The sequence below is a fragment of the Plecotus auritus genome, assembly GCF_963455305.1.
Source record: "Plecotus auritus genome assembly, chromosome: 3".
Classification (NCBI taxonomy): domain Eukaryota; kingdom Metazoa; phylum Chordata; class Mammalia; order Chiroptera; family Vespertilionidae; genus Plecotus; species Plecotus auritus.
This window is the reverse complement of record NC_137772.1, coordinates 224,168,404-224,181,827: the sequence shown is the minus strand read 5'-3', so window position 1 is coordinate 224,181,827 and position 13,424 is coordinate 224,168,404. Positions and strand designations below refer to the sequence as shown.

General features: G+C 56.5%; 1 protein-coding gene across 3 annotated transcripts; it reads left to right on the top strand.

Annotated features, from left to right (window-relative positions):
• The first annotated feature begins 3,648 nt into the window (after window positions 1–3,648).
• MCAT (malonyl-CoA-acyl carrier protein transacylase) lies at window positions 3,649–13,424 on the top strand. 3 transcript variants are annotated; one of them, XR_013960175.1, is made up of 4 exons: window positions 3,667–4,127; window positions 5,592–5,679; window positions 8,892–10,108; window positions 12,827–13,422. XR_013960175.1 is itself a non-coding variant. In XM_080661035.1 (4 exons), exons 1-4 carry the CDS (start codon window positions 3,708–3,710, stop codon window positions 13,253–13,255), a joined length of 1,155 nt encoding a protein of 384 aa, XP_080517161.1. In that variant the 5' UTR covers window positions 3,667–3,707; the 3' UTR covers window positions 13,256–13,424. The 3 variants fall into 3 exon arrangements, 2 of the variants coding, with proteins under 2 accessions (XP_080517162.1, XP_080517161.1); XM_080661035.1 differs by having other exon boundaries at window positions 8,892–9,109; window positions 12,827–13,424; XM_080661036.1 differs by lacking the exon at window positions 8,892–10,108 and having other exon boundaries at window positions 3,649–4,127; window positions 12,827–13,421.

Genomic DNA, 13,424 nt, shown 5'->3' with positions numbered 1-13,424 from the left:
TGCGCCTCCGCTCCCGCTACCAGCGAAGGCGGCCTGGCCACGCCTCCCAGAGCCGCCAGCCTGGCCCTCCTCCTGTGCAGAGTGCCCGTGGCTTGGCCCAGTGACACACTTTCCTCCCCCAGAAGACCTGTGGGAGAAAGCGTGTGGCTTCCCTCCAGCCTCGCCCCTGCTGTGTGCAGTGCCAGGCCCACGGGGCAACCCGGGAGGCAGAGACTGCTGTCCCCACTACTTGCTGCAGGCAGGCCAGAGGGAGGGCTGGGCACAAACCCCAGGGCCCTGCCCTCCTGGAGTTACCAGCCTTTCTCAGGTGGGAGCCTGCAGCTCCGAGGACTCACCGAGGTCTGGGCACGGCTGTGCATGTCCATCATCGTGCCTGCATGCCTCCGTGACTTCCGCCTCCCTCCTCTCCAACCCCTCCTGCACCTGGCAGCAGCCACAGCCTCGCTGGCCCCCAGCTCCCTTCCATGCCCTTCCTCCGCTCAGAACCCTCCGTGGCTCCCACTGCCTCAGGACTCAGCCCAAGCCTTGTGCCCGGTACTCACAGCCCTGCCAAGCTGGGGTCAAGCTGGCTACCCACCCCTTCCCGCCTCCCTGCCTTTGCACCCGCTGTTCCACTGCCCGAGCGCCATTCCCCCCCTCCCCTCCCCCTGGGTGTCTCCACGTGTCCAAGGCCGACGGCTCTCCAGTGTCACCCCAGGAAGCTCTTCCAGAACCCCAACTCTGTGCACCCCCCGCCTCCAAGTGGGCCGTGACCTCTGAACTCCACAGCACTGAGCATGGGAGCGTCCTTGGGCACTTGTCATGTGCCAGCCTCAAGGAACATATATATTGAGCACCTGGCTGATTGACACTTGGCTAAGAATTCAAAGGTGGAGATATTTGTCCAGAGCTGATGAGAAGGCTGAGGCTATTCTGTGTTTCAAGCCTTTGTATGCAACCCGTTTTGTTCTTCCTGGGAGGTTTTAAGATGTTTGCCTCCAAAGTCCTGACATTTCACACTGATGTTCCTCTCTGTGCGTCTAATTCCATCCATCGTGCCAGCACGCAGGGGCCCATTCACCCAGGAAACTCATGCCCTTTATTTTCCAGAAATGAAATAAAAACACTGATTTCCTTCCCTCCATTTCTCACTTCCCTTTCCGGAACCCCGGTGGCTCGGTGCCCTGGATCCCCCGGCTGGTCTTCTCACTTCTCTTCCTCTCCTGCTTCTCTCGCTCGGCTCTTTCCTGGCTTTACCTTCTGAGGTCTCCTCAGCTCTCTTCCTGGCCTGCTCTCGAGTTCTTCAGTTCCGCTCTCTTGATTTTCATTCCCAGGGGTTCCCTTTTGTTTTCTGAATGCTATTTTTTTTCTTTTTTTAAAAAATATATTTTATTGATTTTTTACAGAGGAAGGGAGAGGGATAGAGAGTTAGAAACATCGATGAGAGAGAAACATCCATCGATCAGCTGCCTCTTGCACACCTCCTACTGGGGATGTGCCCGCAACCAAGGTACATGCCCTTGATCGGAATCGAACCTGGGACCCTTGAGTCCGCAGGCCGATGCTCTATCCACTGAGCCAAACCGGTTTTGGCTGAATGCTATTTTTTAATGTAACTTCCTGTTCCTTTTTCATGGAGGCAGTGTCTTCTCTGACTTCCATGGTAGTTTTCTTTCGACTCTGAACCCTATGTGGTTTTTGTTTTCTGTTTGTAAGAGGATTTCCTCAGATGCCCGGGAGTCTTAGATGGCTGCTCACGATTAGGGGGAAAAAAGGAGGAGAATACGTCAGTGGAGGGTATTTGTTGGTTTAGCTTCACTTTAAGTTGAACTTGGTGAGCCATTTGGGAACTTCCTGGACTGTCAATACCTTCAGGATTTTCATCTTGGACTGGTCAGATTCCCCAAGGTCCTCCAGGCCCTGCTGGAGGGGAGGGGTCTGGCTCCAGGGTTCCAGGGCTCCAGGGGGAGAACGCTGGAGGCCGTCTCTCATTCAGCATTCAGCGCCCCCTGTTTCCGCGGAGTACCCACATCCACCGCTGTCCCTGGCATGCCCCGCCCTTCCCAGAGCTCATCTCTGGATATTTGCTAGAATGCGGGAGGGGCATCACTCAGTGGCTAGCAGGGGTGGGCAAACTTTTTGACTCGAGGGCCACAATGGGTTCTTAAACTGGACCGGAGGGCCGGAACAAAAGCATGGATGGAGTGTTTGTGTGAACGAATATAAATTCAAAGTAAAGGAGCGGAGGGGAGAGCAAGAGAACCCTCCGCTCTTTCGGCTCCGTGGGCCGGATAGAACAGCCGAACGGGCCGGATCCGGCCCGCGGGCCGTAGTTTGCCCACGGCTGGAGAAGGAGGGGATCCGAAAACCTAACTGTCCCTCAGAGACACCTCCGAATGGTTCTCTTTCCTTTAGCCTTTCACCTCAGATCTAGAAGCAGCCGGTGCTACCAGCTCCCGCCCTTTGCTGTTGTATGAGTAAGGGTTGGTCCTCAGCTCCGCTGCCGGAGGGATTTGGCTGCCTGGGGGCCGCTAAGCCAGGTCACACTGGTCTGCCCGCTTTCCGGCTTCCAGACACGCTTGGGCCCCTTTCCTGTTCTCCCTGTCCCTGGGGATTGATGTCTTTACGGGCTCCCTTTGCTGGGGGTTTATGGGCTTCTGGAGGCTCCATTCCTGTCTCAACCTGAGACATGTCTTTTATGATCACAGCATTGTATTAGATTCGCCGTCACTCGCTTAACTAATCTCCTCTCGTTGGGCATGCAGCTTATCCCCACTTTTTCCTTGTCAAAAGCAAGGCTGCCGCAATGTCCCAAGAGTTAGGGCTTTAATTCTCAGGACAAACTCACTGAAGATTTGCTGACTCATTCTACCTCGATCTTCCTCATTATGAGGTGTGTAGTGAGTGAGTGTGAGTGTGTGTGTGTGTGTGTGTGTGCGTGTGTGTGTGTGTGTGTGTGTGTGTGTGTCCTGGGCTCCTAAGAAGAGGTGGGCAGGAAATGAGGGAGAAGCAAAGGGGGAGGTGTATGTATGTGATTAGGGTGAGGTCAAGAGATAGACACTCTTTGACCCAGCCTCACACCAGCACTCAGAAGCCAGGGAACCCCAATTTCCATTCCTCTTCTGTCACCCACTCTTAGAGCCTTTGTCTACTCACCCATAAATGGAGGATAACAGTACCTATTCATCACAGTGTAGCTGTGAGAAATTAAATAAGCGAATGTCTGAACAATATCCAGGGCTTTTTCGGTGGAGCAAATATTTATTGGGTGTTTATTATGGGCTATGCACCGGGTCTGGTTTGTAGGAAACATTATACAAGAGAGCTGTTAGCTTGCTTATCGTCCAGTGTAGCTGGGAGAATCAAGTAAATACTGAGACCAAGAAGGTGGAGGCGTTTCGAGCACTTTCAGGTGCTGGGTAGAAAGCGTGATTATTGCTTTGCTAGTGTTGTTTACTCAATAAATACTTTTGAGGGCTCAGGGTGGTGCAGGGTCGCGTTTTAGTCTTTTCCGTGCGGGTTGAAGTCAGCGCACCGGTCACTCCAGACGTCCGCACGCAGCAGAGAAGGGTGGCGAGCGGGGCCGGAACCAGGAACTGCGGAACCTTTCTTCCCGCCCCGGGTGCCCGGTCCGCCCGGGAGGAAATGCGACAGGGACCGCGCCGCGCCGCGCCGCCGCAGTCGTACATTGGTCGCCCGGGTAACGCGCGTGGGGCCGGTTCCTCAGCATGAGCGTCCGCGTGGCGCGGGCCCTGGGGGCCTGGGGCTGGGGCGCGGGCGGCCGCCGCGGCGCCTCGAACTTCCGGCCGCCTCCGCTGGGCGCCGTGGACGTGGCCGAGCTGCTGCGAGATGCGACCACGGCGGAGGAGGGGCCCCGGGAGCCGGCGGCGCGGCGGCTGCCCGGCCAGTGCTCGGTGCTGCTCTTCCCGGGCCAGGGCAGCCAGGTGGTGGGCATGGGCCGCGGGCTGCTGCGCTACCCGCGCGTCCGCGAGCTCTACGACGCCGCCCACCGAGTGCTGGGCTACGACCTGCTGGAGCTGAGCCTGCGCGGGCCGCAGGAGGACCTGGACCGCACCGTGCACTGCCAGCCCGCCGTCTTCGTGGCCTCGCTGGCCGCCGTGGAGAAACTGCAGCACCTGCAGCCCGCGGTGAGGCCCGCGCTCGCACCGCCAGGCCGGGCGCTCCCACGGGGACACGCTGGGCTGGGTCTGAGGGCCCCTTCCGTGCCAGGCGCTGTTCTAGGCGCCGGAGATACAGCCATAAACAAACACCAAGGACCCCTGCCCTGAGCGAGCTTGCATGTAGGGGAGGGAGACAGGTGATAGGAACAATGCACTATGTACATTCCATAGTGTCTTTAAGACAAGTGTTGCAGGAAGGAAAATAGAGCAGGGGCTGGGGGGGTCAAGGGCCGGGTTGCTGTTTTAAATGATCCCGAACAGTTTGAGGACTAAGTGAATTTGGGAGGGTGGACCATCATCCCTAAAGATCATTGAGAATATGTCTGAGGGTGTCACTTCACTTGCAGGTGTGAATTGATTGCTGTTATTATTTAACTCTATCAAGACAGTAAGTGTTCCCCTAGCTCAGTGGTCGGCAAACTCATTTAGTCCACAGAGCCAAATATCAACAGGACAACGATTGAAATTTCTTCTGAGAGCCAAATTTTTTAAACTTAGAAACTTCTTCTAACGCCACTTCTTCAAAATAGACTCGCCCAGGCCGTGGTATTTTGTGGAAGAGCCACACTCAAGGGGCCAAAGAGCCGCATGTGGCTCGCAAGCCATGGTTTGCCGACCACGGCCCTAGCTGGTTTGGGACCTTGGATAGAGTTTCGGCCTGCAGATGGAAAGGTCGCGGGTTTGATTCCGGTCAAGGGCATGGAACTCGGTCGGGGTGTGTGCGGGAGGCAACCAATCGATGGGTCTCTCACATTGATTTTCTCACTTTCTCTCTCTCTCACTCCCTCTAAAAACCAATGGAAAAGTATGCTTGGATGAGGATTAACAACAACAAAAAGCCCAACAAGACAGTAAATGTAAAGCTAGTACTTGAAACCCTTCACTCCATTTCATCCTCACAGCCTTGTGAGGAAAATACTGTCCGTTTGTGGGCGAGGAAAGGACACTCAGAAGCGAAAGGAAGCAGCTGGGTGGCCTTGTGGAGCTGTGATGATAACATTCACGGAGCGCTTACCCGTTAATTCACGTACTTCTCTCAGCGGCCTGGGGCCGGGTCCGCTCCTTCCTCATTTCACGGATGAGATAACAGGCTCAGAAAGGTTAGGGAACTATCCCAAGCTAAGAATCAAATCCAACCCTGTGTGACGCTGAAGTCCTACTTTTCCCTTCTATGCTTGGCTCCCTCCGGCCTGGGAGGCGGTCCAGGGCAGGGGCAAGAGTTGGAGGCGGAGCTTTGCCGTGGGGTCAGCCAGGGGCCTTCACCTGCCAGGGAAGTTCCTCACCAGGAAAGGGCCTGGGTCAGCGAGTGTCGTCTTAGAGCGGGAGCCCCAGGCCCGCCCAGCCTGGCTCCCGGAGCCGCCGCCAGCTCTCCAGAGCAGAGCCCGACCGCACCCCCAGAACAGGCCTCACGTTCTGCATCTGTCACTGCAGGTTATTGAGAACTGCGTCGCCGCTGCTGGCTTCAGTGTGGGAGAGTTCGCAGCCCTAGTGTTTGCCGGAGCCATGGAATTCTCTGAAGGTACACAGAGAGGGCTTTGGTGTGGCGCAGGGGTGTTGTCTTGCTGGGCTCACTAGAGAGAAGGGACATTGCCAAAAATAACGGTGCACCAGGAGGGCGATAGAGGCGCATATAGATAGGGGTGACATTGGAACCGAGGGCCAGACCACACCTTGATTCTCGTTGAAGCTGGGAGAGTTCATCAGGGTTTTCCTTTCTTTCTGTAACCTCATGGGATCTGCGTGCTTGACCATCTTCCCCGCTGTCCTGTGCCTTCTCGGTCCATCACACACCTTCAGTGTTTGTCACATGGTAGACACTCAGTACAGTTCATTGATTGAAAAGGAGGAAATGGATGTTTGGTCTTGAGTTTCACTTCCTGAGAGTTTTGCATCTAGTGAAAAGTTAGACATTTTTGTTTACAGTTGGCCACTCTGGCCTCGGTACCTGGCTTGGGGCATGCTGAGTGCAGACAGGAATCTGAGTGAAGAGCCGTGGCAAAGGACTTGAATAGACATTTCTCCAAAGAAGATACACAAATGGCCAATGCGCACATGAGGAGATGTGCCGCGTTGCTAATCACTGGGGAAATGCACATCAAAACCACAGTGAGCCCGGCTGGTGTGGCTCGGCTGCTGAGCATCGACCCATGAACCAGGAGTTCACAGTTTGATTCCGAGTCAGGGCACGTGCTTGGTTTTCGGGCTCGATCCCCATTAGGGTGCGTGCAGGAGGCAGCCAATCAATGATTCTCTCTCATCGTTGATGTCTCTATCTCTCCTTCTCCCTTCCTCTCTGAAATCAATAAAAGCATATTTTAACAAAGCAACAGACCACAGTGAGATACTTCACATCCACTAGGATGGCTTTTTTAAAATTTATTTTTATTTTTCATTTATTTTGTTTTAATATATTTTTATTGATTTCAGAAAGGAAGGGAGAGAGAGATAGAAACATCAGTGATGAGAGAGAATCACTGAACGGCTGCCTCCTGCACGCCCCCTACTAGGGGATCGAGCCTGCAGCCTGGGCATGTGCCCTTGACTGAAATCAGATCTGGGAGTCTTCAGTCTGCAGGCTGACGCTCTATCCACTGAGCCGAACCGGCCAGGGCTCCACTAGGATGGCTTTAAATTACAACAACATCAGTGACAAGAAGGAAAAGAATAAGTGTTGGCAAGGGTGTGAAAATAGGAGCCTTCCGCGGTGCTGGTAACTGTAAAATGGTGCAGCCGTTGTGGAGAAGCGTGGTGCTTCCTCAAAAAGCAAAACATAGAATCACCGTGTGAGCCAGGAGTCGTTCCCGGAGGTCTGTACCTAAGACGAAAACGTGTCCACCCAGGAAAACATGTACACAGATGTGTCTAATAGCCAAAAGGCGGAAGCAGTACAAATGTCCATCCTCCGATGAGCGGACAAGCTAATCGTGTATCTATGCTGGAATATTAGTCAGGAGTGCAGCACCCACCCAGGCTGCAACGTGGATGAACCTCAAACAGATGCTCAGTGAGGAGACACAGCGGTCACAGACTGTGTGTCCTTGCGTGGGAAAGGTCCAGCGACAACAGATCAGTGGTTACTGGGGGCGGAGGGAAGGAGAAACGGAGTGACGACCCGGAGCAGGTGGGTGTTTTATGGGATGGTGGAGAGTTTTGAAACGAGAGCTGATGGTTGCACAGCATGAATGCAACAAGTACCACTGCCTTGTACACTTGAAACTGCTTATATTTTTTGTGAATTCACCTCGGTGTTTTTAAAAATATATAGCCTTATTAAGGAAATGAAAAGGTTTCATATTTCCTACTTGCTAATAAAACTCTTTTACATGTACATAGTTTTCCGTGTATAATTTTCAGAGTTACGGCAGGTGTACATTCTGAGTTCAGTTTTCTCGCTTGACGTTTTGCATAGCTACTTCCTGAATGCCTGTGTGGGAGGATTTCCCATGTTCTCTCCCCTGCGTGTTCGCTGCTACTTCCCCCCACGGGCTCTTACGCATTCGCTGCCAGTAAGGGGGCTAAGAGCTCAGTACAAACACGTCGGCACCACGTGACTGAGGGCGTTAGACAGTGCAGGACTCCCTCCGCAGACCTTCTCTGCTGTCCCATCAAACCCAGGACTGGCCGCTGGGTCTGGTCAGGGACAGGGGATACAGGTCATTCCTGGGTCACGACCATTGCGCTGCCCAGCTGGGTCCAGCCCTGTCCTCTCCCCTATCCTGAGCCACGGAACAGGAGCCTGTGCTCTCGGTCGTCTGCCTTGGCAGAGCTGCCGAGTGAGGGCGGCAGTGGCGGGTTTATTTATTTTTTTAAAAAAATATATTTTATTGATATTTTACAGAGAGGAAGGGAGGGGGATAGAGAGTCAGAAACATCACTGAGAGAGAAACATCGATCAGCTGCCTCCTGCACACCTCCTACCGGGGATGTGCCCGCAACCAAGGTACGTGCCCTTGACCGGAATCGAACCTGGGACCTCCCAGTCTGCAGGCCGACGCTCTATCCACTGAGCCAAACCGGTTTCGGCAACAGTGGCGGGTTTAGAATAATTACGTTATTGAAACTCGTGTAATTGTTTGTAGTTGGTACGTTATTCCAAATACCTGCTGGCTCTTGTCTTTCCTCTTCAAGATTTCTCTTACATAACAAACTAACTAATAATACTCCTGACTTTTCACGACAGTCCAGCAGATGCATACTCTTATCCTCCTTGTACTGACTGAAAGTTTGACCTGGGAGGAGACCACGACTTGCCCAAAGCAACGTGGCCCGAACACCTGCGTCTCGCCGCACACCAGGGTCTCAGCGGTGGCACTGTTGGCCTTTTGGACAGATCATTCTTTGCTTTGGGGGTGCTTTGCATGTCGAGTAGCATCCCTGGCCTCTACCCACCAGTTGCCAGTAGCACCCCTTTCCCCCCCAGTTGTGACAATGAAAAAATGCCCGCAGACACTGCCCTGGGGGCAAGGTCACCCCTGGTCAGACCCTACACCAAGCCAGCCTCCAGGCTGGAGCTCCGTGGGTCCATCCGTGCCGGCCGAGGACAGCACCGCTTCCTGGTGACAGTGGTACATCTCTGAGTGATAGGCGCAGACAGAACGACGGCCGTGTGGCTGGTGACAAATGCCGACATCAGTACCTCGGCACGCCATGTGGAGCTGGTGCCGTGGCCCACAGTCTGAGCGTCCCTCCTCCTCACGTACACTGATTTCCAACGCACTTCTCTCCGGCCAGGTCTGTATGCAGTGAAAATCCGGGCTGAGGCGATGCAGGAAGCCTCGGAAGCCGTCCCCAGCGGGATGCTGTCCGTCCTCGGCCGGCCCCAGACCAAGTTCACGTTCGCCTGTCAGGAAGCCCGGGAGCACTGCAAGACTCTGGGCATAGAGAACCCCGTGTGTGAGGTGGCCAACTACCTCTTCCCGGACTGCAGGGTGATCTCGGGACACCTGGAGGTTGGTGTTGACGGGAAGCCTCACAGACCCTAGTCCCGTGGGGAGGTTGGGATCCTCCACGCCATGAGCCCCAGCAGCGTGGCGGGTGCTCTGCCCAGCCGTGGTCTCGGGAAGTAGGTGAGGGCCGGGAGCGTGGGCAGTGAGCGATGCAGAGGAGGCCGAAGGCTGGGTGCCATCCCCGCTTCACACGTACAGGCGGGGACCTTGGGCAAACAGCCAGCCCACCTGAGTAGTAAAGAGCTGGCCAGATGGCCTCCAGGGCCTCCCTGCGGAACATTCTGGGCTTCTCACAGCCTTGCTGTGCTGCTTCCTTAGAGAGGGGAGAGCCGTCTCCTGCTGGGCTGCTCCGCCCGCCCTGCTTGCTCTCAGATGTCTGTTTCTGCACCGACTTAACCCTCCTGCACGTCCCTCCGACTTAACCCTCCTGCACGTCCCTCCGTTCGCCGCTTCCCCCGAGGGCACTTCCGAGCAGCCCCTCTGTAACAGGCGCCGAGGGCCCCGTGGCTGATGAGCCAGGTTCCTGCCATCGAAGGAAGGCCGCTGGGAGCGGGTGAGCCAGGTTCAGGGCACAGCAAGGGCCAGGCTGTCCGCCAGTGGGCCTGCGGAGGTGACGCCAGACGGCAGTGCCTGGAGGAGATGGATGCCAGGGCGAGGGTGCCCGCCCGCCTCAGGCTGAGTGCAGACAGGACCCTGAGGGAGGGCTGCGGGCGCAGGGCGCTGTTCACATGCCTTGTCTGGGCCTCCCAGCCAGTCCTTGCTCTGCGGCAGGGAGTCTGGGCTCAACCTCACACACGAGGAAGTGGAGGCAGAGGGCAAGTGCTTGGAGGTGAGGGAGGCGGCACTGGGGCTGAAGCCGGTCTCACTCGAGTGCTTTCCTGCGCTTGACTGCTCAGGGCTTCCTCTCAGGCCATGCCAGCAGCCAGGTGTCCTGTGTCTCCTGAGGCAGCGAGAGCCAGCAGGTCCCTCTTGTGACAAGATGGTGAGGAGACCGGAGACCAGGTACAGTGGCCTCCACGTCGTCATGAAGCTGGCTTCTCGTTCCCTTTCACAGCCTTGGAACGAAGTGCAGAGGGGCCAGGCAGACCCACCCCGGGAGGCCTCCCCCTCGCAGGCTCCCGGGCAGGTGGGCATCGTCCGGTGGCCCCCAGAGTCCCAGGTGTGGCCTTTCGGTTCTGTTGGAAGTGCCGGGTCTTCAACCCAGGATGTAAAACCCTCGGCGCCTCTGCCGGACCAGCGCTGACCTGAGCGCCAGCCACAGGGGAGCCTGCTGGGCCCACGGCTGTGACCCACCTGGGACTCGAGTTGGAGGAGTCGGAGTCCCCATGGAAAGCACTGTGGGACCCACTGAGACGATGCCGGGTCCACCAGGATGCTGTGTCACAGGCCTCTGTGCAGAGGCTGCTGGGGCACGGCCCTCCGTGAGCTGCGGTGGGGTTGGGGGGAGGGTGGCCACAGATGTGAGGCACCAGGGCAGGCAGGGCAGGCTGGATTCTGCCGCAGTGACGGCCCGAACCCCTCCATGGTCCCCGCAGGTGTGGTCCCCACAGGTGTTCCCACAGGTGAGGTCCCCACGCCGGGTAAGGGGTGCTGGGTGGTGCTGGACTGGGCTCTACTTCACACTTGCCCCAGGGTTCAAGCTGCAAACAGCACAGGAGAGTGACAGGAGGGCCAAGGGCGGCCCTGGCCATGCCTGGGCGGGCAGGATACACCCCTGCAGGGAGGGGCCCCCAGAGGTGCCGGGCCACCCAAAACTAACCCTCCTGTGGGGACACAGACTAGGTACCCTGTTACAGAGTTCCCGGGGGACATGATGGGCCTGGTATTCCAGAGAATGACTGCTAACCCTTCAATAGCACTTGTTTGCCAAGCATAGCTCTCCTTAACTAGCCCTGTGAATACTGCCATTGCCCGGTTTTATGGAGGAGGAAACTGAGGACAGGAGGAAAAGTAAAGTCACCCGAGATCATGCAACTGCCATGACCTTTTAAGGCTTAACTTAGCCTTCAGGGAGCAGCTGGCCCAGGCTCTGAGCAGGCCCTGACGATGTTGGGTTTGGGGGAGCAGGCTGTGGACGGTGTTGGGTTTGGGGGAGCAGGCTGTGGATGGTGTTGGGTTTGGGGGAGCAGGCTGTGGACGGTGTTGGGTTTGGGGGAGCAGGCTGTGGACGGTGTTGGGTTTGGGGGAGCAGGCTGTGGACGGTGTTGGGTTTGGGGGAGCAGGCTGTGGACGGTGTTGGGTTTGGGGGAGCAGGCTGTGGACGGTGTTGGGTTTGGGGGAGCAGGCTGTGGGTGGTGTTGGGTTTGGGGGAGCAGGCTGTGGACGGTGTTGGGTTTGGGGGAGCAGGCTGTGGGTGGTGTTGGGTTTGGGGGAGCAGGCTGTGGACGGTGTTGGGTTTGGAGGGAACGGCAGACTGTTTAGTGCACAGGTCCCAGTGGAGGCCGGCCCTGGGCTGTGTCCTGAGAGCAAAGCGTCTCTTAAGAATATCTGTTGTTAAAGACATTTGCAAGTTGTTTGCAAGCAGCTCCTGGTTTAGGCCTGTTGGCCCCGGAGATCGGGATGGGCTTCCGGAGGGGGCCCAGGGAAGACCCTGTGCTGGGAACGAGCTGGGAGCCTCCTGGGTTTTCACGTTGGAGGTTACGTAGTAACATGAAAACAGCCCTAGTAAACATGACGAGGGGTGGCGGAACTGGATGGAAAATGAACACATTAGACCAGCGGTCGCCAGCCCATGGTCCGTGAGGTCCGAAAGGTTGACGACGGCTGGAATAGACAGTGCTTTTTAAAGTTCTTTCTCTTAAAGATTTTATGTTGATTTTTATTTTTAAATATTTTCATTGATTTCAGAGGGAGAAGGAGAGAGAGAGAGAAACATCAGTGATGAGAGAGAATCATTGATTGGCTGCCTCCTGCACGCCCCACACTGGGGATGGAGCCCACAACCTGAGCACGTGCCCTGACCGGGAATTGAACTGGCAACCTTTCGGGGGCACAGGGCTATGCTCAACCAACTAAGCCACTCCGGCCAGGGCAAGCTAGTTCCCTTTTGTAATCAGACTGTCACACCCCTCCGATCTGATCACTTCCCAGCAACCTTTAAAGCAGGGGTCCTCAAACTTTTTAAACAGGGGGCCAGTTCACTGTCCCTCAGACCGTTGGAGGGCCGGACTATAGTTTAAAAAAAAAAAACTATGAACAAATTCCTATGCGCACTGCGGCCCGGGACGAGTCGGCTGCTAAGCAGGACAGGCAGCGGCACCCAGCGGGCCGGGTAAATGTCCTCGGCGGGCCGCATGTGGCCCGCGGGCCATAGTTTGAGGACGCCTGCTTTAAAGAGATGAAATTGTGCTTTTTTAGGGACGGAATGAGAAGGTCAGAGATTGAGTGGTTTGCCTGGGGCCACCAACCTAGTGAAGGACAGTGTTGAGATGGGATCCAGATCCCTCCGTTCCCGCCTCAGGTCTCTCAGCCACACTGTGGTCGCCTGCCTGGGGGACCGGTGAATGGTCCAGTCCTGGAGGAGGCCTGCTGGGGCTCTGACTCCGGAGCCGCTCTCACAAATGAGGTGACTAGAGTCCGTCACCGCCTGTGGTTGCAGGAGGAGGTGCGGGAGGAGGTGCGGATGAGCATGTTCTGGACACGGGGCTGTGATGGAGCCGTGCTGGCTGCTGTGTCTTCCTGAGCTTTGCTCGGCTTGACCCTCCTCCCTTTTCCTCGCAGGCTCTGCAGTTTCTCCAGAAGAATTCCTCCAAGTACCACTTCAGACGCACCAAGATGCTGCCGGTCAGCGGGGCCTTCCACACCCGCCTCATGGAGCCCGCCGTGGAGCCCCTGGCGCAGGTCCTCAAGGCCATCGATGTGAAGATGCCCCTGGTCTCCGTGCACGCCAACGTCAGCGGGAGCAGGTACACGCACCCTGAGCACATCCGGCAGCTGCTGGTGAAGCAGGTGGTCTCCCCGGTGAAGTGGGAGCAGACGATGCACGCCTTGTACGAGAGGAGGAAAGGCTCCGACTTCCCCAGGACCTTCGAGGTGGGGCCCGGGAAGCAGCTGGGCGCCATCCTGAGGAGCTGCAACCTGCAGGCCTGGAAGTCCTACAGCCACGTGGAAGTGCTCGAGGCCGAGGAGGCCGCCGCCGAGGACCTGTAGGGTCTCCGACGACATCAGGGTGGGGTGGGGGCGGCGGGGGCTGAGCCAGCCTGGCCTCCCCAGAGGCGGCTGTTCCTGCTGCTTCCTGTCCAGTCTCCGCCTGCCAGTGATGGGGAGGGACTGTGTGACGTCACATAAAGCACATAAAGTGAGTATTTATACAACACAG

Excerpts from the sequence above, each read along its gene's own strand:
- MCAT (XM_080661035.1), top strand. The coding sequence starts at position 3,708 with ATGAGCGTCCGCGTGGCGCGGGCCCTGGGGGCCTGGGGCTGGGGCGCG. Across the intron at positions 4,128-5,591 it reads TGCAGCACCTGCAGCCCGCG|GTTATTGAGAACTGCGTCGC; the intron begins GTGAGGCCCGCG and ends CTGTCACTGCAG. Across the intron at positions 5,680-8,891 it reads AGCCATGGAATTCTCTGAAG|GTCTGTATGCAGTGAAAATC; the intron begins GTACACAGAGAG and ends CTCTCCGGCCAG.